Source organism: Oryctolagus cuniculus, chromosome 7 (assembly GCF_051225735.1).
Source record: "Oryctolagus cuniculus isolate XC-2025 breed Fujian yellow rabbit chromosome 7, ASM5122573v1, whole genome shotgun sequence".
In the NCBI taxonomy this organism is placed as follows: Eukaryota; Metazoa; Chordata; class Mammalia; order Lagomorpha; family Leporidae; genus Oryctolagus; species Oryctolagus cuniculus.
The window spans coordinates 87,357,224-87,384,016 of NC_142873.1; the positions used below are offsets into that span (position 1 = coordinate 87,357,224).

General features: G+C 41.1%; 1 protein-coding gene across 1 annotated transcript in view; it reads right to left on the minus strand.

Annotated features, from left to right (window-relative positions):
* Positions 1-26,793, minus strand: part of SPATA1 (spermatogenesis associated 1) — a 78,760-nt gene that overhangs the window by 41,885 nt on the left and 10,082 nt on the right. The window contains 3 exon segments of the mRNA XM_008264965.5: positions 1,338-1,455; positions 7,702-7,808; positions 18,248-18,420. Of these exon segments, the coding sequence (XP_008263187.3) occupies positions 1,338-1,455; positions 7,702-7,808; positions 18,248-18,283 (261 nt within the window). The 5' untranslated portion in view covers positions 18,284-18,420.

The following is a 26,793-nucleotide window of genomic DNA, read 5'->3' on the forward strand; positions in this document are numbered from 1 at the left end:
TAAATACTTCCATTGCAAAGCACTGATTATAAATATAATGGTGAACAAAATAAAATGCTTGTCCAAAAGGAACTATAACCTAATCATAGTTAGATGTTAGTAAATAATCACATAAAGAAACACATAGCAATAATATAATCTACTAACTAGAGTGGAATAAGAACAGATTGTAATTTAAAAAGCTTAAATACAGAAAATATTTATTAAAGAAATAAACCTTACATAGATATGAAAAACTGGGGCTGGCACTATGGCATAGTGGGTAGAGCTGCCATCTGCAGTGCTGGCATCCCATATGGGTGCTAGTTTGAGTCCTCAATGCTCCACTTCCAATCCAGCTCAGTGCTAATGATCCTTGGAAAGCAGCAGAAGACAGCCCAAGTCTTGGGCCTCTGCATCCACGTGGGAAATCCAGATTAAGCTCCTGGCTCCTCACTTCAGTCTAGTCCAGCCCTGAGCATTGTGGCCATTTGGGAAATGAACCGGTGAATGGAAGATCTCTCTTTCTCTCTCTCTCTCTCTGTAACTCTGCCTTTCAAATAAATAAAACAATTTTTTTTTAAAAAAAGGATATGAGAAACTAGAAACTAGGTTCTGATGGCATGCTGGATTGGAACTTTCAGTCAAAAAACTATCTCCTCAGAATATGCTATTGCTAAATCATAGAAACTACCAATAGAAGTGTTCAACAGATACTAATTGACACAAAAATTATGTTGGAACCACATAATTTTTACACCAAATGAAGCTACTTATAGTTCAAGCAATGAGAATCCTATTTTCTCCAGGAGACAATCATTTAAATTTAAAAATATCTATTACTTACATGATCACTTTTATAATTTATTTATTTATTTGAGAGGGGGAGACAGAAAGAGCTCCCAGGATTCTTGAAGCTAGGAACTCACTACAGGTTTCCCATAGGGGTAGCAGGAACTCAATTACTTGAGCCATCACTGCTGCTTCCAGGGTCTGCCTTGGTAGAAAGCTGGAATCAAGAGTGGAGCCAGGACTGTATCTAGACACTGAAATGGGATGATGCAGGTATCCCAACAGGTAGGCCAAACATCTGCTCCTCATCATATTTTAAATTTGTTTGCCTTCCCTTCTCAAGGAAATTGACACAAAAACCTCCTTCCCTCAGAATTTTAATGCCTGATGACAAGCCATTCAGATCTATCTTTCTCGATCCTTGCTGATATTTCCATTTAATTATGAGTAATATTACATATCCTACAGCATGTTAAGGGGATGACTTGTTAAGCATTTAAGATTTAAATATAATTTGATAAGGTAAGCTTTTCTTTAATCAGAAAGAAAAACATAAGAAAACTCACCACAGCTAAATTATTTCCAATGCATTTCAGAAATAAAAATTTTTCTGCAACAGCATCTTCACCAAGGAACTCACCAAGACGTTCCCTCAGGGCTTGTAAAGTAAGGTGAGGAGATACTCTGAAATATCATGAAATTGCCTTGCAATGTAAAACTTGATAGATTTTTGGATATTCTAACATTTCAGTAACATTAGTCAGCTATCTCAAACATGAATACTGATAAAATTTACCAGACATAGCTTACTGTGTTTGCATATTGCTTTGTAATCTGTAGGTCTTCAGTCAAATATTTTTTAAGATAGATGATTAAGTTTGTCTTTTAAAATTATACAAATGGTGGCCAGCTTCTGCCTGAGATACCAGCAGCCCACATGGGCACTGGCTTGAGCCCCAGTTGCTCTTCTTCCTATCCAGTTCCCTATAAATGCATCTGAGAGAGCAGTGGAAGATGGCCCAGATGCTTGGGCCTCTGCACCCACGTGGAAGATCCAAACGAAGCTACTGGCTCCTGGCTTCGGCCTGGCCCAGCCTGGGCCATTGCAGCCATATGGGGAGTGAACCAGTGGGTGAAAGATCTCTCTCTCCCCACGTCTCTCCATCTTTCAAATACATTTTTAAAGAATCTTTTAAAAATATACAAATGAAATTTATAAAAGTAATCCTTGTACTGAAATGGAAAATAATTTTGTCTACTTTGTTAATCTTCCTCCAAATGTTATTGTCAAAAGAAAACTTTGCTTTGGAATACATGTCCTTTTATATAGAGATATATTAAATAATAATTTAGCCACATATGTGGGGAGCAATCCGGACTAGACTAAGTTACTCGAATTAGGACTTATTCTATGCATCTGCTCTCCCACAATATGGCGCTGGGAGAGAAGTAAACAGCTTCCGCACAGCTGCCTCCAGTTCAACCAATTAACTGTAGGACTTGCTCCTGATTGGAGAGCAGCGTACTCAGCCGAGTTGGGATTGGCGGAGGAGGACTATAAAGGAGGAGAGAGACGGCATGCACCAGAAACATCTATGGGGAACATCTAAGGGAACCCGTGCAGCCCCCGAGAGAACCGGCCGGCGGTGTGCCGCTCCCCTGCGGAAGTGGGGAATGCGGCCAGGGGGAACTGCCCTTCCACGGAGGTGGAAGGGATAGTAGCCAACCCGGGAAGAACCAGCAGCAAACCCGGGGAGGGCCGAGCAGACGAAAGAACAGCGCAGGGTCCTGTGTTGCTCCTCCACGAAGAGGGGGAGCGACATAATGGTGCCGTGACTCGGATTAGGAAACCTAGCTCGGATAGGAAACCGAGGACGGATATGAAACTTAGGAGGGAAGAAACGGGAAGAATTGGGAAAATATCGGAGAGAGAGACTAGCAAACAGCCTAGGGAAAATACCGGAGAGAGAGACTAGCAAACAGCCTAGGGAAAAGCCGGACGAAAAGGGTGCCGGAAGAAGCTATTGAAAGCCTAGGCATAGACTCGGATACGGACTACGGGGGGAAGCTGGGAGGAATCTCTAAGGTCGAAAGCGAAAGTGAAAGCTAGAACAAACAGACTCGGACGCGGACTGTGGGGAGAGGCCAGGAGAAATGAGGGAGGAATATCGTTGGAGGAAAGCTTGGGGAAACATACCGGGTAGAGAAAAATGTTAGGGAAATTGAAGCCGCGGGGGGCAGGCCAAGGCGGAAACGAAAGCCACTTTGGGATTCTCAAGTTAGCCCGGGAATAGGGGGCGAAAAGTTAAAACCAGAAGCTGAGACGCAAGCCAGATTGGGATCCGTCTGATTAGCCCGGGGAGCAAAGGACGGAAAGCCAAACCGTGGGGCGGAGACGTACGCTGGGTTGAATTCGCCAGGCTAGCCCGGGGAACTTGGATTGAATGCTAGTGGTGGAGACGCAAGCTACGCTGTGTTACTCGCGGAAGCCGCCGCGTGCAGAGAGAGCACGGGGCGTGAATAGATAGGGAACGCTGGCGTAGGCCGTGGTTCAGACGCGAAAGGGTTAAGCGTGGAGACCGCGGAGCGCGCGAAGCCGAGCCGCGCAAAGCCAGGAAGCTGCGCAGATGAGAGAGGCGCGCGGGCTGAAGCGGCGCAGAGCCGGGAACCCGCCGGCGGGGCGAGGTGCCGGGAAGCTGCGGGGATAAGAGAAACAGAAGTTTGGAAGTGAAGTAAAAGAAAAATAGGAATGCTGGAAGATAGAAGTAAAATGGGAGAAATAGGAATGCCCGGAGATAGAGAAATAGAGAAAAATAAGGCCTCCCCTCAACATGCCAATTAGAAGGCTTGGATTCGGTCTGCCCGATTAGTGAGGCGATGAGCACCTGGGCGGCTAGCCGCAGGTCACCGAAGACAGGCACGAATTAACGTCAGTAAAGCTTCCCCACAATGCAACAATTAGGAGGCTTGGATTCGGTCTGCCTGATTTAAGGCGGTAAGCGCCAGCAAGCAGCTCGACCAGAGTATGAGCTGCAGGTCACCGAAGATAGGCACGAACCAACACTAATAAGTCTCCCCCACAATAAGGCAATGAGAAGGCTTGGATTCGGTTTGCCTGATAGGTTTTGTAAGCCCCTGCGGGCAGAGCAGAGCATGCGCTGCAGGGCACCGAACACAGGCATGCATCAGCGCCTAAAAACCTCCTCACAATGGCGAAGAGAGGACCCGGATTCGGTTTTCCTGATTGATAGGACTTGTAAGAGCCTGTGGCAACTCTAGCAAGTAGAGCAGAGTGTGTGCCGCGGGACACCGAAGACAGGCGCGTATCAACGCTAAAAAATAAAAAGAAAGGGGGATCTGTGGGGAGCAATCCGGACTAGACTAAGTTACTCGAATTAGGACTTATTCTATGCATCTGCTCTCCCACAATATGGCGCTGGGAGAGAAGTAAACAGCTTCCGCACAGCTGCCTCCAGTTCAACCAATTAACTGTAGGACTTGCTCCTGATTGGAGAGCAGCGTACTCAGCCGAGTTGGGATTGGCGGAGGAGGACTATAAAGGAGGAGAGAGACGGCATGCACCAGAAACATCTATGGGGAACATCTAAGGGAACCCGTGCAGCCCCCGAGAGAACCGGCCGGCGGTGTGCCGCTCCCCTGCGGAAGTGGGGAATGCGGCCAGGGGGAACTGCCCTTCCACGGAGGTGGAAGGGATAGTAGCCAACCCGGGAAGAACCAGCAGCAAACCCGGGGAGGGCCGAGCAGACGAAAGAACAGCGCAGGGTCCTGTGTTGCTCCTCCACGAAGAGGGGGAGCGACAACATATATTTATATTTGTTTTGAATGTTTGACAGGAGTAGCTACTACTTAAAAATTTCCATAATGACTCCTGGTGTTCAACTGTGGTTAGTGGGCAGTACCTGAGTCAAGATGCTGCAGTATTTTCTGGCTCTTTATAGACTGTCCAGAGCACTGTCCAGACTACATGTATGCTTCAGACACATATTTTGAAATTAAAGTTCCAGAGAAACAAAACGCTGTTTCAGGAGAGTAATGGAATTCCAATTCATCTGAAGGGTAGGAAAGCCAATGGCCTCCTGTACAGAGTTCCCATGGTTCTGACAGTTGTGAACATCAAATGCCATTCATCAGCTGGCTATGTCTTCATTTCCCAAGAAGGATTTACTTCAGTCATCCTGGTAATCACTTGGTTCAATTTCATTCAGCTCTCTATGGACCAATAATCTGATAACTGAGCTCTTCTTCAGAGATCAATATTTATTGATTTGTACTAACTGCCATCAATAAAGTTGCTTTAACCATGAAAAAATTGTCTCCCATGATCAAATTTTGTCAGCTTCTGCTTGTTTGTTCATAAGGGATATTTCATTCCTCAAGGTCTAAAATTTAACATTATCACTAATGCTATTGTTCTATGTTCTTATTTTTCTAGGGACCTAATGGGAATGTTAGAGAACTGATTGAAAACTTAATATGTGCTATTGTTTCAAGGCATGGAATATTAGAGAATTAATTTATTTAACTAATAAATATTTATTGAATATCTACTATATATCAGATATTTTTCTTTGTAAAAAAACTTAGTTATTTGAACATCAGGGTTACAGACACACACACACACACACACACACACACACACACATACAATCTTGATGTCCACAATGGCCAGGCCTGGGCCTGGCTGAGGCCAGGAGACAGGAGATTCATCTGGGTCTCCCATGTGGGTGGCAGGGGCACAAACACTTGAGCCATCTTCTGCTGCTTTTCTCAGGCCATTAGCAGGGAGCTGGATCAGAAATGGAGCAGCCAGGACACCAATGGGTGTCCATATGGGATGCCAGCAGCCTTTTGCACTATGCCACACTGCCGGTCCCCAGACATTGTTTCAAGGAATGGACATGGGGCAATCAACAAACAGACAAAAGTCTCTGCCCTCAAAAACTTATAATCTAGTAGTTGGACAGAAAATTAATAGCAAAAAATATAATTCATAAGACAATGCTAAGTACCATACAGAAAAATAAAACAGAAGAGAGAAAGGGACAATAGCTGTTATTTATTTTTATTTGAAAAGCAGAGCAATAGAGTGAGTTAGAGAGATCTTCCATCCCTGGGTTCACACCTTGAATGCCAGAAACAGCCAGGGCCAGGCCAGGCTAAAGCCAGAAACCAGGAATTTCATCTAGGTCTCCCAGGTGGGTGGCAGGGACTCAAGTACTTAAGCCATCATCTGCAGTCTCCTATGTTACACATTAGCAAGAAGCTGGGTTAGAAGTAGAGGTGGGACTCCATCACAGACACAGAAATGGCATGTGGGCATTCCAGCGGCAGCTTACACCCACTCCTGAAATACAGTGATTGGAAAATATCTACACAAAAACATAATATCTGAGTAAAGACATGGAAGAGATAATAGACCATACCATAAGGGCATAGAATGCTTTCTAGATAATAGGAACAGCAAGTACAAGGGTCCTGAGTTAGGGCCATGTCTGAAGTGGTCCAGAACAAAAAGAAGGTTGTTGTCCAAGAAAGCAATGTGGAAGATTAGGAAGACAGGGACACTCAAGAAAAGTAACAACTGGGGCCGGTGCTGTGGCGTAGTGGGCTAAGCCTCCGCCTGTGCCACCGGCATGCCATACGGGCGCCAGTTCTAGACCCAGCTGCTCCACTTCCAATCCAGCTCTCTGCTGTGGCCTGGGAAAGCAGTGGGAGTTGGCCCAAGTCCAAGTTGGCCCTGCATCCATGTAAGAGACCTGGAGGAAGCTCCAGGATCCTGGCTTCGGATCAGCGCAGCTCCGGCTGTTGTAGCCAACTGGGGAGTGAACCAGCGGATGGAAGACCCCTCTCTCTCTCTCTCTCTGCCTCTCTCTTTTAAAATATTTATTTGAAAGTCAAGGCCAGTGCTGCGGCTCAGTAGGCTAATCCTCCGCCTTGTGGAGCCAGCACACTGGGTTCTAGTCCCTGTCGGGGCACCGGATTCTGTCCCAGTTGCCCCTCTTCCAGGCCAGCTCTCTGCTATGGCCAGGGAGTGCAGTGGAGGATGGCCCAAGTGCTTGGGCCCTGCACTCCATGGGAGACCAGGATAAGTACCTGGCTCCTGCCATCGGATCAGCGCGGTGCGCCGGCCGCAGTGCGCCAGCCATGGCGGCCATTGGAGGGTGAACCAATGGCAAAGGAAGACCTTTCTCTCTGTCTCTCTCTCTCACTGTCCACTCTGCCTGTCAAAAAAAAAAAAAAAAAAAAAGGAAAAAAAAAAAAGAAAAAAGAAAAAAAAGAAAGTCAGAGTTATACAGAGAGAGGCAGAGAGAGATCTTCATTCCCATATGGGATGTCAATGCTGCAGGCGGCAGCTCTATCTGCCACAGTGCCGGCCCCATAAATATATCTTTAAAAAAAAAGACTATTCTATGAAAAAAAAAAAAGGTAACAACTGACAGTCAAATCATGTAATGTTGTGTGTGCTTCCTGTGAATATGAAAATACACACATACATCCATATAAACTACATAGTACACACATAAATGTATATATATGTTGCTTATATTTCCAAACAATTAAAAGAAAAAGGCATTGTGGGTATGATGCTTTATTATTCACAGCTCTTCAACAGGATTTTAATTTCAGATAATTTCTCTCCTAATTCTCTATGTGCATAACCATAGTAATCCACAGTTTTTATACTGTTTTCTATGTGTCAGTCTTATGGCCAAGTGACATCTGTACTTAAAGAACTTTTTTTAACTTAAATGTTCATAGCATTATTTATTGAAAGCATTAAGTTTTGGAAATAATCTATTCTATGAACAAGATATTTTTTTAACTTGTAATTTTTTTAATTTACAGAAAGCATTTTTTCTGACAATGAAAGAGTACTTTTCACACAGTTACATGACTAAAAATACTTGCCTTATAAATCCAGCTGAAATGAATTTGTTAACAACTTGTATTGAAATGGTATTTAACTTATAGTTCCATGATCCTTCAGGGACATAAAAAACATGAAGTTCCACCAGCTGAATAAATTGAGAAGAACATCAGTTAAAATTTAAAGCATTAAAAAATCAATTGAGGTACTACAGAATTTTAAGTTTAAAAATCACAATGGAAATATACATGGAATATGTGCATCCATCAAGAAAAAAGAAAAAGAAATAGATACCCCTACCCCTTCCCCATCTGCTCAGTTGCGTTGGGGTGACTTGTGTGATCCTTACCCTTTGCATATGTCTCCCTACTAGGGCTGTGATGACTGCTAGCTCTCAGCACCTGCAAAAGGGTTAATACTGTGGTTTGGGGGAACATATTTGCTCCCCAGAATCCCAGGAACCCCTATTTCTGACCAGTAATGGGGAAAGAAATGTTTGTTCTTACATAGGATATGTCTGTATCAACTTTTCTGTCAATGTTTTATTCTGAACTTAATTAGAATTCTTCTATATCTTTTGAATATGAACTATTATTAATACCAATAATCTATATAAGAGATAAATATGGTTCTTGAACAGAAGGCTTTATTCAAATTGTTTTTGTAAAAGTAAATTATTCCTATACTTTTGAGAATGAATTACTAATCAACAATTTAAAATGTTTGTACAGACAAGATAATGACATTGATCATATGGTCATTTTGTACTCCAGAGCATTTAGATGCATATTCCCTAGCTATGCTATTAAGATTATGCAAAATCACAAGAAGTTTGAAATAAATATGATCTTATCTTTATTGAAATGTATGAATATTTTACAGCATGAAATATTTCTTGAACTAAACATTCATACATGTTTCTAAAAGTGCATTTTATCAGCCCTTAAGGCATGCGGATCCGGCTGAAAAGCCCATGAGAGTATTTCAGGCATGGAAAGCCAAGACACTCTGGCAAAAAGATCTCTGTGAGTGAGATCCCAGTGGAAAGAACAGGTCTTCAAAGAGGGAGGTGCCTTTCTCTGAAGGGAGGAGAGAACCTCCACTTTGACTATGACCGTGTCTAAACAAGATAAGAGTCGGAGAACTCAAGGGGCTTCCATAGCCTTGGAAACTCATAACTGGTGCATAGGGAGATTACTGATGCCATAAACAGGAGTGTCAATTGGTAAAGTCAACAACAGGAGTCACTGTGCACTTACTCCTCATGTAGGATCTCGGTCCTTAACGTGCTGTACACTGAGGCTTAATGCTATAACGAGTACTCAAACAGTATATTTCACTTTGTGTTTCTATGGGGGTGCAAACGACTGAAATCTTTACTTAATGTACACTAAACTGATCTTCTGTAAAAAAAAAAAAAAAAAAAAAAAAAAAAAAGAAAGAAATTTTCAATTCCCAACTTGACTCTCACTGGGATTAAACATGACAATAGGTCTGATCTGATTTCATCATCATTTAAAAAAAATCATCTATTATTTTTCACTTCATGTTTCTGTGTGGGAGCAAACTGTTGAAATACTTACTTAAGGTATACTAAGCTGATCTTCTGTATATTAAGATAATCGAAAATGAATCTTGATGTGAATGGAAGGGGAGAGGGAGTGGGAAAGGGGAGGGTTGTTGGTGGGAGGGACGGTATGGGGGGGGAAGCCATTGTAACCCATGAGTCGTACTTTGGAAATTTATATTCATTAAATAAAAGATAAAAAATAAAAATAAAAAAAAATAAAAAAAAAAGATTATGCAAAATCACAAGAAGTTTGAAATAAATATGATCTTATCTTTATTGAAATGTATGAATATTTTACAGCATGAAATATTTCTTGAACTAAACATTCATACATGTTTCTAAAAGTGCATTTTATCAGCCCTTAAGGCATGCGGATCCGGCTGAAAAGCCCATGAGAGTATTTCAGGCATGGAAAGCCAAGACACTCTGGAAGGGAAAAAAAACCTAAATGAAAGATCTCTGCGAGTGAGATCCCAGTGGAAAGAATGGGCCATCAAAGAAGGAGGTACCTTTCTCTGAAGGGAGGAGAGAACTTCCACTTTGACCATGGCCTTGTCTAAATAAGATCAGAGTCAGTGAACTCACGGGGCTTCCATAGCCTTGGCAGCTCATGACAAGAGCCTAGGGTGATACTGAGGCCATAAACAAGAGTGTCAATTTGTTAAGTCAACAACAGGATTCACTGTGCACTTACTCCTCATGTAGGATCTTTGTCCTTAGTGTGCTGTACATTGAGATTTAATGTTATAACTAGTACTCAAACAGTATTTTTCACTTTATGTTTCTGTGTGGGAGCAAACTGTTGAAATCTTTACTTAATGTATGCTAAACTGATCTTCTGTATATAAAGAGAATCGAAAATGAATCTTGATGTGAATGGAAGGGGAGAGGGAGTGGGAAAGGGGAGGGTGGTGGGTGGGAGGGACGTTATGGGGGGGAAGCCATTGTAATCCATAAGCCGTACTTTGGAAATTTATATTCATTAAATAAAAGTTTAAAAAAAATTGTTACCTTCACTGGGTTTTATATACAGGTATATTATACATACAAATATGATAATAGAATGAATAGTACCATAAAAAGATATGTAATGAAAAAGGAGATAAAGCCATTATATTAAAAAAAATAAAAATGCATTTTAATAGTTCATTGTAGTAAAGCTCACAATATTATTTAAGATTAAATACTGTATTTATACAAAACTCTAATATTTATTATACTCTTAGTTTCCTGGATTTACTGGCAATAACACAATAACATTTTCATTAAGATCATAAACCACTTAAAAAATACATTAAGAGGCTGGTGTTGTGGCATAGCAGGTAAATTTGCTGCCTGTGATACTGGCGTCCCATACGGGTACCAGTTTGAGTCTCTACTGCTCCACGCTTTACTTCCCATCCAGCTCCCTGCCAATGAGTCTGAGAAAGCAGTAGAAGATGGCCCAACTGTTTGGGCCCCTGCACCCACATGGGAGAGTATAGGATGATGCTCCTGGCTCCTGGCTTTGGATCGGCCCAGCTCCGGACATTGTGGACATTTAGGGAGTGAACCAGTGATTGGAAGACCTCTCTGTCTCTCCTTCTCTATCTCTGTAACTCTGCCTTTCAAATAAATAAATAAATCTTTAAAAAAATTAAAAAATATACATATATATTTTTGTGCTTTTTTCCTTTTGCCTTAAGCTTTAAAATGGCTAACCAGAACACTGTTTGATCCTGTCTTTATTTTAATTATTAATATCTGTTCATAATAAATTCTTTGCATTAATTTTAATTTTAAAAAATATTTCATTACAATAGTCATCTTGATTATTGAACTTTTTGGTGATCCCTTAAATTTAGCAGCAACGGCAAGTATCTCTTATGCCTGAGACTTGTTCTGTGCTTGCGAGAGATATAGAAAATATAAGCAACAAATATAAAACAATAGCTTATATAGCACATTAGAAAGCCTTAATAAGTAGGAAAATAGAATAATGGTAGAGTAGACTGGAAATAGAGGGATTGAAACAGTTTTAGTTTTAAATAGAATAGTTAAGGTAGGTATCATGGGAGAGGTGAGATCTTAGTAAAGACTTACGGGAGAGTAGGAATCAGCCAAGTGAAGATCCAGAGGGAAAGAGTCCCAGTAAAAGCTAAAGCACAGTCCTTAAATTGAGAACATGCTAGTAAGACTGAAGCAGAGAGACTGGGGGAAAAGTAGTAAGAGATAAATAAATAAAGAAAAATAAGGAAGTGGAGGGGGAACAAATTACATAGGGCCTCTTGGCCATTCTAAAGCCTTACAACATGGATAGGCAAGGCAGGGTTTTAATAGAAGCAAGACAAGATCCGACTTCCTTTTACATTATCACTTGTTTAATACGAAAACTTTTAAACATAAATACAAATAAAAAAGAAAAATCCTATGGATGTCAAATATCAATTATTTTAAGTTAACATTTTACCATATTTTCTCTCTCTCTCTTACTTCTAAGTAAATTAGCCAACGTGATAATATACTCCTAAATATTTTAGCATCCATCTTCTAAAAGTAAGGATTCCCATGAGATAATCACAATCTAATTTTTATGTTAAAAAATTTAGGGCTGGCACCGTGGCTCACTTGGTTAATCCTCTGCCTTGTGGCGCCGGCATCCCATATGGGCGCAGGGTTCTAGTCTCAGCTGCTCCTCTTCCACTCCAGCTCTCTGCTGTGGCCTGGGAATGCAGTGGAGGATGGTCCAAGTGCTTAGGCCCCTGTACCCACATGGGAGACCGGGAGGAAGCACCTGGCTCCTGGCTTCAGATTGGCACAGTGCCATTTGGGAGTGAACCAATGGAAGGAAGACCTTTCTCTCTGTCTCTCACTGTCTATAACTCTACCTGTTAAATAAAGCAAAAAAATTAATTCAAGGTCAGCATCGTGGTATAGCAGGTAAAGTCTCCATCTGTGGCACTGGCATCCTGTGGTACCCCCCAGGTGCTCCACTTCTAATCCAGCTCCCTGCTAATGGCTTAAAAAGCAGAGAAAGATGGCCCAAGTGCTTGGGTTCCTGCCAACATGTAGGAGACCCAAATGAAGATCCTGGCTTTGGCCTGGGCCAGCCCTGGCTGTTGTTGCTATCCGGGGAGTGAACTAGCAGATGGAAGATCTCTTTCTCTCTCTGTCTCTCCCTTTCTGTAACTTTGCCTTTTCAAATAAATAAATAAATCCATGTTCAGGTTTTCCCAATTGTCTTCAAAATGCTTTCCCAATACATAATTCAATTAAGGACCATACACTGCATTTGGTGAGATCCCAGTGGAAAGAATGGGCCATCAAAGAAGGAGGTACCTTTCTCTGAAGGGATGAGAGAACTTCCACTTTGACTGTGACCTTGTCTAAATAAGATCAGAGTCGGTGAACTCACGGGGCTTCCATAGCCTTGGCAACTCATGACAAGAGCCTAGGGTGATTACTGATGCCATAAACAAGAGTGTCAATTTGTTAAGTCAACAACAGGAGTCACTGTGCACTTATTCCTCATGTAGGATCTCTGTCCTTAATGTGTTTGTGAATTAATGCTATAACTAGTACTCAAACAGTATTTTACACTCTGTGTTTCTATGTGGGTGCAAACTGTTGAAATCTTTACTTAATATATACTAAATTGATCTTCTGTATATAAAGAGAATTGAAAATGAATCCTGATGCAAATGGAATGGGAGAGGAAGCGGGAGATGGGAGGGTTGCAGGTAGGAGGGAAGTTATGGGGGGGGGGAAGCCATTGTAATCCATAAGCTGTACTTTGGAAATTTATATTTATTAAATAAAAGTTAAAAAAATAAAATCTTAATCTTGAAGAGTTTCCTAATCTGTTTTTTTTAAGTTTTATTTATTTATTTGAAAAGCAAAGTTACAGAGGCAAAGGCAGAGAAAGAGAGAGAGTGAGAGGTCTTCCATCTGCTAGTTTACTCCCCAAATGGCCGCAAGCTGGATCAGAGCTGGTTTGATCCGGAGACAAGAGCCTGGAGCTCTTTTGGGTCTCCTACATGGGTGCAGGGGCCCAAGGACTTGAGCCATCTTCCACTGCTTTTCCAGGCAATGAAAACAAAAACAAAAACAGAGAGCTGTATTGGAAGTGGAGCATCCAAGACTAGAACTGTTACCTTCATGGGATGCTGGCATTGAAGGGGACTAAGCCACAATGCCAGGCCCTCTAACCCTGTTTTTTACATCTTTATGGCATCGATTTTTAAAGATATTGGGCCAGTTGTCTTATGGAATGTTCTATATTCTGAATTTATTATCTCTAGCAAGAGTCAGGAAACATCCAACCCAAGGGCTATATAAGGCCTGAGAAAGCATTTGGTTTGGCCCTGCGAAGGCAACCACAGTCAGTACTCAAAATTCAATACACTTATAGCAGACTAATTTTTAAGCTGATAATTTTGTGTGTCCTGTGAGTGATGTTAAAATATCCAAATAGCCCTTAGAAGAAAAAAATGTGTTCTCTACCCTGCATAATGTATCATTTAAGTTGTTTTACAACCCCCTCTATCTCCTGTAATGAGTTAATTATACAGCCTCCATATGATACAGGTTAAAAAATATTTTATAAATGAGTGGTGCCCTGTATATTATATTATATTATATTATATTATATTATATTATATTATATTAGAACATACATGCTTTACTTTCAAATGCCCATAAATACCTGGATTAAGGGGATGCTAGCCGGAAAAGGAAAACTGTCCTGAAGCTATTGGGAGTAATTAAAGTGTAAGATGATGGTGGCTCAGAACAATGTGCTAGCAGTTGAAGTGATAAGTAGCCAGATTTTATATATATGATGAAGCCACTGGAAGTGGAATTTGAGAGAATAGAGACAAGTGTGCAAGAATAATCAAGTAATGACTTCAAGGCATTTGGCTTCAGATACTGAAAGGGCAGACATGTCACCACCTCAAGTGGGGAAAGCCATGGGTGTCGCTCCCCCTCTTCGTGGAGGAGCAACACAGGACCCTGCGCTGTTCTTTCGTCTGCTCGGCCCTCCCCGGGTTTGCTGCTGGTTCTTCCCGGGTTGGCTACTATCCCTTCCACCTCCGTGGAAGGGCAGTTCCCCCTGGCCGCATTCCCCACTTCCGCAGGGGAGCGGCACACCGCCGGCCGGTTCTCTCGGGGGCTGCACGGGTTCCCTTAGATGTTCCCCATAGATGTTCCCGGTGCATGCCGTCTCTCTCCTCCTTTATAGTCCTCCTCCGCCAATCCCAACTCGGCTGCCCACACGCCGAGTACGCTGCTCTCCAATCAGGAGTAGGTCCTACAGTTTATTGGTTGAACTGGAGGCAGCTGTGCGGAAGCTGTTTACTTCTCTCCCAGCGCCATATTGTGGGAGAGCAGATGCATAGAATAAGTCTTAATTCCAGTAACTTAGTCTAGTCCGAGCTGCTCCCCACAGAGGAGAGCAGATGCATAGAATAAGTCTTAATTCCAGTAACTTAGTCCAGTCCGAGCTGCTCCCCACAGATCCCCCTTTCTTTTTATTTTTTTGGCGTTGATACGCGCCTGTCTTCGGTGTCCCGCAGCACACACTCTGCTCTACTTGCTAGAGTTGCCACAGGCTCTTACAAGTCCTATCCATCAGGCAAACCGAATCCGGGTCCTCTCTTCGCCATGTTGTGAGGAGGTTTTTAGGCGCTGATGCGTGCCTGTGTTCGGTGCCCTGCAGCGCATGCTTTGCTCTGCCTGCAGGGGCTTACAAGCTCTATCAGGCAAACCGAATCCAAGCCTTCTCATTGCCTTATTGTGGGGGAGACTTATTAGTGTTGGTTCGTGCCTATCTTCGGTGACCTGCAGCTCATACTCTGGTCGAGCTGCTTGCTGGCGCTTACCGCCTTAAATCAGGCAGACCGAATCCAAGCTTAATATTGTTGTATTGTGGGGAAGCCTTACTGATGTTAATTCGTGCCTGTCTTCGGTGACCTGCGGCGCATAAGCTGCTAGCTGCCCGCAGGTGCTCATCGCCTCACTTGATTAGGCAGACCGAATCCAAGCTCTCACATTGCAGTGTTGTAGGGAGGCCTTTTTATTTCTCTATTTCTCTATCTCCGGGCATTCCTATTTCTCCCATTTTACTTCTATCTTCCAGCATTCCTATTTTTCTCACTTTACTTCTAAACTTCTGTTTCTCTTATCCCTGCGGCTTTCCGGCACCTCGCCCCGCCGGCGGGTTCCCGGCTCTGCGCCGCTTCAGCCCGCGCGCCTCTCTCATCTGCGCAGCTTCCCGGCTTTGCGCGGCTCGGCTTCGCGCGCTCCGCGGTCTCCACGCTTAACCCTTTCGCGTCTGAACCACGGCCTACGCCAGCCCCGTTCCCTATCTATTCACGCCCCGTGCTCTCTCTGCACGCGGCGGCTTCCGCGAGTAACACAGCGTAGCTTACGTGTCCGCCACTAGCATTCAATCTAAGTTCCCCGGGCTAGCCTGGCGAATTCAACCCAGCGTACGTCTCCGCCCCACGGTTTGGCTTCCCGTCCTTTGCTCCCCGGGCTAATCAGACGGATCCCAACCTGGCTCACGTTTCAGCTTCTGGTTTCAACTTTTCGCCCCCTATTCCCGGGCTAACTTGAGAATCCCAAAGTGGCTTTCGTATCCGCCTCGGCCTGCCCCCCGTGGCTTCAATTTCCCTAACACTTTTCTCTACCCGGTATGTTTCCCCAAGCTTTCCTCCAACAATATTCCTCCCTCATTTCTCCTGGCCTCTCCCCACAGTCCGCGTCCGAGTCTGTTTGTTCTAGCTTTTACTTTCGCTTTCGACCTTAGAGATTTCTCCCAGCTTCCCCCCGTAGTCCGTATCTGAGTCTATGCCTAGGCTTTCAATAGCTTCTTCCGGCACCCTTTTCGTCCGGCTTTTCCCTAGGCTGTTTGCTAGTCTCTCTCTCCGGTATTTTCCCAGTTCTTCCCGTTTCTTCCCGTTTCTTCCCTCCTAAGTTTGCTATCCGTCCTAGGTTTCCTATCCGAGTCACAGCACCATTATGTCGCTCCCCCTCTTCGTGGAGGAGCAACACAGGACCCTGCGCTGTTCTTTCGTCTGCTCGGCCCTCCCCGGGTTTGCTGCTGGTTCTTCCCGGGTTGGCTACTATCCCTTCCACCTCCGTGGAAGGGCAGTTCCCCCTGGCCGCATTCCCCACTTCCGCAGGGGAGCGGCACACCGCCGGCCGGTTCTCTCGGGGGCTGCACGGGTTCCCTTAGATGTTCCCCATAGATGTTCCCGGTGCATGCCGTCTCTCTCCTCCTTTATAGTCCTCCTCCGCCAATCCCAACTCGGCTGCCCACACGCCGAGTACGCTGCTCTCCAATCAGGAGTAGGTCCTACAGTTTATTGGTTGAACTGGAGGCAGCTGTGCGGAAGCTGTTTACTTCTCTCCCAGCGCCATATTGTGGGAGAGCAGATGCATAGAATAAGTCTTAATTCCAGTAACTTAGTCTAGTCCGAGCTGCTCCCCACAGAGGAGAGCAGATGCATAGAATAAGTCTTAATTCCAGTAACTTAGTCCAGTCCGAGCTGCTCCCCACAATGGGTAGTCAGGTTTCTAGGAGGGGAAAAAGATCCAGTTTCTGATATGTTGAGATGTCTATTAATGATCCAATTGGAGATATCAAGGAGTTAGTTGAAGGAGTATTTCAAAATTTATGGAAAACATATATTGTGAAAAAATTATGCATGGATCCCCAAGAACCTTTGCATCAAAATAAACATATCTTTAAATTCCATTTTTCCAAAAACTTCTTGAAGTATTCTCATTTGTACATGTAGAAGACTGGGCTGGGGATATAAACTTGGAAACCTATAGCATAACAATTGTATTTAAATCTATTAGGCTAGATGAGAACATCAAGGAACGAGGCATACAGAAAAGAAAATAAAGAATACTCTTGGGGCCAGTGTTGCGGCCATGTGGGTAAAGCTGCTGTTTGCAATGCCAGCATCCCATATAGGCGCTGGCTTGTGTACCGGCTGCTCCACTCTGATCCAGCTCCCTGCTAATGGCCTGGAGAAAGCAGCAGGCCATTATGTACCCATATGGGAGACCTAGAAAAAGCTCCTGGATCCTGGCTTGGGTCTGGCCCAGCTCTGGCCATTGTGGCCATTTGGGGAGTTAGCCAGTAGATAGAAGGTCTCTGCCTCTCTCTCTCCCTGTCTGTAATTCTGATTTTCCAAATAAATAAATAAATCTTAAAAATAAAAAAATACTCTATATTGAGATATCAGGTAGAAGACAAAATGAATATCCAGGGAGGTATGATGAAAACCAAGATAATGTGCATGCTAGAAGCCAACTGAAGAAATTATTTAAAGGAAGGGAGTGATTAATGGTGTCAACAGGTGTGCAAGGATAGAGTAAGTATGTTTATGATAAGAACTGACCATCTTATGATGAAGAGATGAATTTACAAAGAGCAGATTTGTGAAAAGCGAAAGCTTGTCTATGGTTGGTTTAAGAGAAAATGGGAAGAAGATACTGGGGGTTTGAGAAGGTATGAGATGCTTTTCTAGAAGAGTGAATCAGTGAGTGGCAGACAGTATAATTGCCTACTTGAGATTCATGGTCATGAGTTTAAAGTGAGAACAGGACTTAGGCTAGTATATTTTCTCTAGCCATGTTCAACTGCTCAAGAGTATACATAGAATAGGTGGGAAAATGGACTAAATAGGGTTATTGTTTTTCCAAAGGGAGTAATGACACAAGAGAGGGTCAAAGGCGTCAAAAATACATGCAAAGGAGTGACTGGTGTATGCAGGATATCACCAGTTGGGGGAGGGTTAAAAAAAGTGATAGGATCAATACACTGGATATTCAAATACAGTATGAGCAGTAGAGGAAGTAAGCTAGAGACACAAGAAGTATAATCAGATCATGGGACACAAAAAATTGGGATCATGGTAAAGTCAATTCCTAATATTTATTATAATTTACATTTTGGCTTCGTCAAAACTTTTAAAAAAGCAATTACTTTTTCTGAACTTAGTATAAAAATATTTTCTTACCTCTGATGAGGAAGGTCGACTTAGATTGAGTGACATCTTTACCAGTGTCTGAACGGGATAGTTATCAGCTGAAATTTTGGGATTTTTTTCTCTTTCTTCATTTAAATGGTATCAAACAAAAGTTAAAATAGACTTTTGGCTTTTTTAGGTAGCATTCCACTCATTTCTGGTCTCTGATTTGTTCAAAAAGTAAAAAAAAAAAAAAGAAAGGACAAAAGATTTACAATAGACTCAAAATGAAAACAGGAATGTTTATACTGTTATTATTATTCTAATTTTAAAATAATACACTGATAAATAGAGCTGGTAACTGCAATGAAATGAATACACACTCTATAAAGTCCCAAATTTACAATGGTATGAAAGTGATATTCCACAGAAATCTTAAATTTTGAATTTTGATTTTTTTCCTGGGCTGGTAACATAAGACACTCTATTTTCTTCACCAGGCAATCATGTGATTACAAAGTTAAACAATCAATGCTCTATTCTATTAAGGTTTCATGTTCAAGAAATTAGATGTACTACATGCATTTTCAACTTAGAATATTTTTAACTTAGGACAGGTTTATCTGGACATAACCCCATCGTAAGTTCAGGAGCATCTGTATAACCAAGTAAACTGATGAATTTTAACAGACTTGTGATCAGTACATATTTTGCTATTATAAACAATTCATTTTCCCTTGGCCAAAAATTGTTTAAATAGCATTTTACATAAAGAAGAAACATACTTTTTGAAGTGGAAAGAATTAATTACATGAATAGTTACAGACTGCTTAAAATGGTTTTATTATGTGCATTTTTTCCTGGGTTTCAATGCCTCAATAACAACATATGTAAACAATCATTCCAGATGAAAATATCAGTCTTTAAATATATCAATTTAATTTGTATACTTCCTATGTTTTTCCTCAGACAGTTTACAAGTATACATGATAAAATTAAAAATATAAATGAAAGTTGAAAATAAGGTAGTTGAATTATTAATCTAAAAAGGAATTATCAAAGTGGGACAATCCTTCAGGATATACTAATCACACTAATACCACTGCATAACCTTTTTCTGATTTGCAAAGCATTTCTCCACCTTGCCTTTTATAAAAATAATGCTTTAAATGCAACAAAACCTAAAATTCTTCTGATTTGGTACTGATCATAGCTTTATAAAATCCTATCAGATACCACTAATTATTTTAACATAATCAAAACTAAAAATTATTTCTTGGTATATATAATCCAAATCAAACTAGTTTCATATACTATTTCCTATATGGATTTCTTACAATTACAACTTGAAATATGACTTATCATTTTGACCATTTAAAACACAATTTTAAATACACTGCTATTTTAAGAAAACATTTAGATATTCCAATTTCTATATCTATCCAAAGAATCTTTCCGCCATTCTAATACTTGTTACTAGTCTCCATTATGAACCTAAATGTACCATGACTCAGATACATACATGGTCATTTCCTCAACAGATAAGAACAGACAATTTATAAGAATTACACGTCAAGGACATTTAATGATGAACAATGTAAATTAGGAATCCAGAACTTTAAATTGCTGTAGATTCATTAAAAACTTGATTGAACAAATTTTTAATAACATCAACTCAAGACAGATCAGTCAAGACTTGCTTTACTATTACCCTATGATAAACTGTTCCATTAAAATATCCCTTACAAAATAACAGTAAAGAAGCCATGTGTTGAACTATACAAACTCCTTTTAGTCATTTCTGATTGCATCATTGCTGGTAACCATATCCTTATAGCCAGAAACAAGCAAAAAGCCTGATATACAAAGATGATCAGGCTGTAGCACAACAGGTTAAGTCTCTGCCTGCAACACTGGCAATCTCATGAGTGGCAGCTCATGTCTGGGCTGCTCCACTTCCAATCCAGTTCCCCTGCTAATGCTCCTGGGAAGGAGGCAGAGGATGGTCTGGGTACTTGGGCCCCTGACATCCCATGGGAGACCCAGAAGAAGCTCCAGGCTCCTGGCTTCAGTTTGGCCTAGCCCCAGCTATTGCAGCCATCTGTCTCTCCCTCTCTAACTCTTCCTTTCAAATAAACAAATAAACCTTAAAAAAAAAAAGATCCTTTTAGAACTAGAATTAAAAACTTAAGATTCAAATATTAGTTAGTAGACATTGAAGCAAAAATAATGTGTGAAGAGAAGTCAGTGAAGTAGTATCACAGCCATGAAGCAAGTCCATGTTATGGAAAGCTCTATTAGTAAACAGATAGAAAAAGAGATAAAGCATATCACGAATGACTAAGTGAACTGGTTGTGAAGCAAACCAGGGAGATAACATAGCCGATTCATATTGATAGCTAAGCACTAGACAGAAGTCAAGAATTCTTGCTACTGAGCTCCTGAGCCTTGGATTCACTTCCAGTTTGGCCCATCAGTGCCAATAGTTTCCCTTTTAGGATTTCCATGGAATATCTATCTATGCTATTGCTGTTAATCTTTTTTTTATTTAATGAGCATAAATTTCCAAAGTACAACTTATGGATTACAATAGCTTCCTCCCCCCCGTAACTTCCTTCCCACCCACAACACTCCCCTCTCCCACTCCCTCTTCCCCTTCCCCTTCACATCAAGATTAATTTTCAATTATCTTTATATACAGAAGATCAATTTAGTGTATATTAAGTAAAGATTTCCACATTTTGCTCCCACACAGAAACATAAAGTGTAAAATACTATTTGAGTACTAGTTTTAGCATTAATTAAACATCTAAGAGTAATTGTGTATTAATTACAGAGTTCAACCAATAGCTTTAAGTAGAATATAAAATGCAACTTTTGTATTGTTGTGGCTCCCCCCCCCCACCTCCCTCCCTCCCGTGACCCTCCCTTCTCCCACTCCCTCTCCCATCCCACCTTCATCGAGTTTCATTTTCAATTACCTTCATATACTGAAGATCAACTTAGTATATACTAAGCAGGGATTTCAACAGGCTGCACTCACACAACCGAACCAGGTATAGGGTATTGTTCAACTAGCAGTGTTGTTTTTGAGTTTCATAGTTAAACTCATTAAGGACAGAGATCCTACGTGGGGAGCATGAACCCAGTGACTCCCGTTGTTGATTTAACAGTTGGCACTCTTATTTATGATGTCAGCAATCACCCGAGACTCTTGCTATGAGCTGTCTAGGCTATGGAAGCCCCTTGAGTTCACCAACTCTGAATTTGTTTAGTCAAGGCCAAATCACAGTGGAGGTTCCTTCCTCCCTTCAGAAAAAGGCGCCTCTCTTCTTGATGGCCTGATTCTTCTGCTGGGGTCTTGTTCACCAGGATCTTTCATTTAGATTGTTTTTTGCCACTGTGTCATGGCTTTCCATGCCTGTGAGACTCTCATGGACCTTTTAGTCAGATCCGAATGTCACAAGGGTTGATTCTGAGGCAGGAGTGCTGTTTTGGGCATTTGCCATTCTATGAGTCTGCTGTGTGTCCTGCTTCCCCTGCAGGATCATTGTCTCCCTTTTGATTCTATTTGTCATTATTTGCTTACAGTTCTTATTTGTGTAATCTCTTCGACGCTTACCCCATCTTTTTGATCAGTTGTGTATTTGTACTTGTCACTTTACCAAGTGTGCTGGCATTGGTACCTGCCTCCTTGGTAAGGTTGAGTTGAAATCCCCCGGCACATTTCTAGTTCCACCATTGGAGGTAGGTCTGAGTATGTGCCATCCTATATATCTCCTCCCTCTCTTATTCCCACTCCTATGTTTCACAGAGATCAGTTTTCTGTTAATTTTTAAACGCTTAAGAATGGTTGTGCATTGATTGCAGAGTTCAACCAGTGGTCTTGTGTAGAGCAAACCGAGCAACAACGACGACAAAAATACTAAAGGAACAAAATAGTAGGTTGTTCCTCAACAGTCTAGACAAGGGCTGCTCATGTCATTGTCTCATAGTGTCCATTTCACTTCAATGGGTATCATTTTAGGTGCTCGTTTACTTGCTATCGATCAGGGAGAACATGTGATATTTGTCCCTTTTGGACTGGCTTATTTCACTCAGCATGTTGTTTTCCAGCTTCCTCCATTTTGTTGTAAATGCCCGGATTTCATTGTGTTTTTTTTTTTTTTTACTGCTGTATAGTGTTCCATAGAGTACATATCCCATAGTTTCTTTATCCAGTCATCCGTTGATGAACATTTAGGTTGATTCCATGTCTTAGCTATTGTGAATTGAGCTGCAACAAATATTGAGGTGCAAATGGCTTTTTTTCTCCCCTTTAATTCCATTTGGGTATATTCCAAGGAGTGGGATGGCTGGGTCCTGTGGTAGTGCTATATTCAGATTTCTGAGGATTCTCCAGACTGTCTTCCATAGTGGCTTTACCAGTTTGCATTCCCACCAAAAGTGGATTAGTGTCCCTTTTTCTCCACATCCTTGCCAGCATCTGTTGTTGGTTGATTTCTGTATGTAAGCCAATCTAACTGGAGTGAGGTGGAATCTCATTGTGGTTTTGATCTGCATTTCCCTGATGGCTAGGGATCCTAAGCATTTTTTCATGTGTCTGTTGGCCATTTGGATTTCCTCTTTTGAAAAATGTCTGTTAAGGTCCTTGGCCCATTTTTTTATTGGGTTGTTTGTTTTGATTCTGTGGTGTTTTTTGATCATTGTGTAGATTCTAGTTGTTAATCCTTTATCTGTTGTGTGGTTTGCGAATAACATCTCCCATTCTGTTGGTTGCCTCTTCGCTTTCCTGACTGTTTCCTTTGCTGTTAAGAAACTCTTCAATTTGAGGTAATCCCATTTGTTTATTTTATCTTTGATTACCCGTGCCTGTGGGGTCTTCTCCAGGAATTCTTCACCTATTCCGATATCTTGAAGGGTTTCCCCTATGCTCTCAATTAGTTTCATGGTGTCATGGTGCATCTCTAGTTCTTTGATCCATGTCGAGTGGATTTTTGTATAAGGTGTAAGGTAGGGGTCTTGCTTCATACTGCAACATGTGGACATCCAGTTTTCCCAGCACCATTTGTTGAAGAGGCTATCCTTGTTCCAGGGGTTGGTTTTAGGTCTTTTGTCGAATATGAGTTGGTTATAGATGTTTGGATTGATCTCCGGTGTTTCTATTCTGTTCCATTGGTCTATCCATCTGTTTTTGTACCAGTACCAGGCTGTTTTGATTATAACTGCCCTGTAGTATGCCTTGAAGTCTGGAATTGTGATGCCTCCAGCCTTGTTTTTATTGTAAAGGATTGTTTTAGCTATTCTGGGTCTCCTGTTTCTCCATATGAATTTCAGCATCGTTTTTTCTAGGTCTTTGAAGAATGACTTTGGTATTTTGATTGGTATTGCATTGAACTTGTAAATTGCTTTTGGGAGAATGGACATTTTGATGATATTTATTCTTCCAATCCACGAGCATGGCAGGTTTTTCCATTTTTTTGTGTCGTCTTCTATTTCTTTCTTTAGTGTTTTGTAATTTTCATCATACAGGCCTTTGACCTCCTTGCTTAAATTTATTCCAAGGTACTTTATTGTTTTTGTGGCTATTGTGAATGGGATTGATCTTAGTAGTTCTTCCTCGGCCCTGGCATTGTCTGTGTATACAAAGGCTGTTGATTTCTAAGCATTGACTTTGTATCCTGCTACTTTACCAAACTCTTCTATGAGTTCCAGTAGTCTCTTATAGGAGTTTATTGGGTCCCCTATATATAGTATCATGTCATCTGCAAATAGGGATAGTTTAACTTCCTCCTTTCCCATTTGTATCCCTTTAATTTCTTTTTCTTGCCTGATGGCTCTGGCTAACACTTCTAGGACTATATTGAATAGCAATGATGAGAGTGGGCATCCCTGTCTGGTGCCAGTTTTCAATGGAAATGCCTCCAACTTTTCCCCATTGAATATGATGCTGGACTTTGGTTTATCACAGACTGCCTTAATTGTGTTGAGGAATGTTCCTTCTAACCCCAATTTGCTTAGGGTTTTCATCATGAAAGGGTGTTGTATTTTGTCAAATGCTTTCTCTGCATCTATTGAGATAACCATATGATTTATGTTTCTCAATTTATTAATGTGATGTATTACATTGATTGACTTTCAAATATTGAACCATCCCTGCATACCAGGGATAAATCCCACTTGGTCCGGGTGAATGATCTTTCTAATGTGCAGTTGGATTCGGTTTGCCAGAATTTTGTTGAGTATTTTTGCATCTATGTTCATCAGGGAGATAGGTCTGTAGTTTTCTTTCTCTGTTGTGTCTTTTCCGGGCTTAGGAATTAAGGTGATATTGGCTTTGTAGAAAGAATTTGGAAGGATTCCCTCTCTTTCAATCGTTTTGAATAATTTGAGAAGAACTGGGGTTAGTTGTTCTCTAAATGTCTGGTAAAATTCGGCAGTGAAGCCATCAGGTCCTGGGCTCTTCTTTTTTGGTAGTGCATTTATTACTGATTCAATTTCTTCCATGGTTATGGGTCTGTTTAGATTTTCTATATCTTTACGGCTCAGTTTAGGAAGGTTGTATTTGTCCAGGAATCTATCCATTTCTTCCAGGTTCCCCAATTTGTTAGCATACATCTCTTTGTAGTAGTTTCTGATGATTCTTTTTATTTCTGTTGTGTCTGTTGTTACATTTCCATTACTATCTTTGATTTTACAGATTTGGGTCTCTCCTTTTTTTGGTTAGTTGGGCCAATGGTGTGTCGATTTTGTTTATTTTTTCAAAGAACCAGCTCCTGGTTTTGTTGATCTTTTGTATTGTTTTTTGGTTTCAATTCTGTTTATTTCTTCTCTAATCTTTAGTATTTCTTTCCTCCTTTTGGATTTGGGCTTTATTTGCTGTTGTTTTTCTAAATCCTTTAGGTGCATGGAGAGTTCATTTGTTTGGTTCCTTTCCAGCTTCTTGATGTAGGCACTAATTGCTATAAACTTTCCTCTTAGCACTGGTTTTGCTGTGTCCCACATGTTTTGATAGTTGTGTTATCATTTTCATTTGTTTCTAGAAATCTTTTGATTTCTCTTTTAATTTCTTCAATGACCCACTGTTCATTTAGGATCATGTTGTCCATTCTCCATATATTTGCATATGGTGTAGAGATTCTTGGGTTGTTGATTTCAAGTTTCACTGCACTATGGTCTGAGAAGCTGCATGGTATAGTTTCAATTTTTTTGAACTTGTTGAGGCTCCCTTTATGGCCTAGCATATGGTCAATCCTAGAGAATGTTCCATGTACTGGGGAGAAATAAGTGAACTCTGTGTCTGAAGATATCTATTAGGTCTATTTGGTCTATGGCATCAATTAGCTCAGTTGTTTCCTTGTTGAATTTCTGTCTGGTTGATCTGTCCATTGGTGAGAGTGGGGTGTTGAAGTCCCCTGTTACTATTGTATTTGAGTCTATATCTCCCTTTAAATCCTTTAGTAATTCTTTCAGGTAGCCAGGCGCCCTGTAATTAGGTGTGTATACATTTATAATAGTAATATCTTCCTGTTGGATAGATCCTTTAATCATTATATAGTGCCCTTCTCTGTCTCTTTTAATAGTTTTTATGTTAAATTCTATTTTGTCTGATATTAGGATGGCCACACCAGCTCTTTTTTGATTTCTGTTAGCTTGGAGTATCTTTTTCCATCCTTTCACTTTCATTCTGCGCGCATCTTTGCTGATAAGGTGTGTCTCCTGAAGGCAGCATATAGATGGATTCTCTTTCTTTATCCAATCAGCTAGTCTATGTCTCTTTGTCGTGGAATTAAGACCATTCACATTCAATGTGATTACTGTTAAGTACTGTCTTTTCTCCTTCATGTTTCCTGAAAGGAGCTGTTCATGTATTTTGAACTTTGTGAGTTACTCTAGATTCGCTTTTTTTTTTTTTTTTGTAGTGAAGTTCTTGTTTTTGTATTTCTGTGTGCAGCATGTCTTTGAGCAAGTGTTGTAGGGTTGGACGCGTGGATACAAATTCTTTCAGTTTCTGTTTGTCATGGAAGATCTTTATTTCCCCTTCATTCATAAATGATAGCTTTGCAGGGTATAGTATTCTAGGCTGGCATCGTTTGTCTTTTAAAACTTGAAATATATCATGCCATTGTCTCCTTGCCTGTAGTGTTTGCGATGAGAAGTCTGGGTGAGTCTGATTGACTTATCCCTGAATGTGATTTGTCGCTTTTCTCTGGCTCATTTTAGGATTTGTTCTTTGTGTGTCACTGAACTGAGTGTTGCCACAATGTGTCGTGGTGAATTTCTCTTCTGGTCTGCTCTGTTCGGAGTCCTGGATATCTGTTGTATTTGTGTGTTGTTACCCAGCTGCCTTTGTTTGAAGTTTTCTGATATTATTTCGTTGAAGACACCTTCCAATCCATTCTCTCTTTCCACCCACTCAGTGACTCCTATTATCCAAACATTACACCGTTTGATTGAATCTTGTAGGTCTCCGACCGTATTTTTTAATTTTTTAATTTCTTCTTCCTGCGTTTGAACTGACCGTATTATTTCGGGAAGTTTGTCTTCGAATTCTGATATTCGGTCTTCTATTTCATCTGTTCAATTTCCTAGGGATT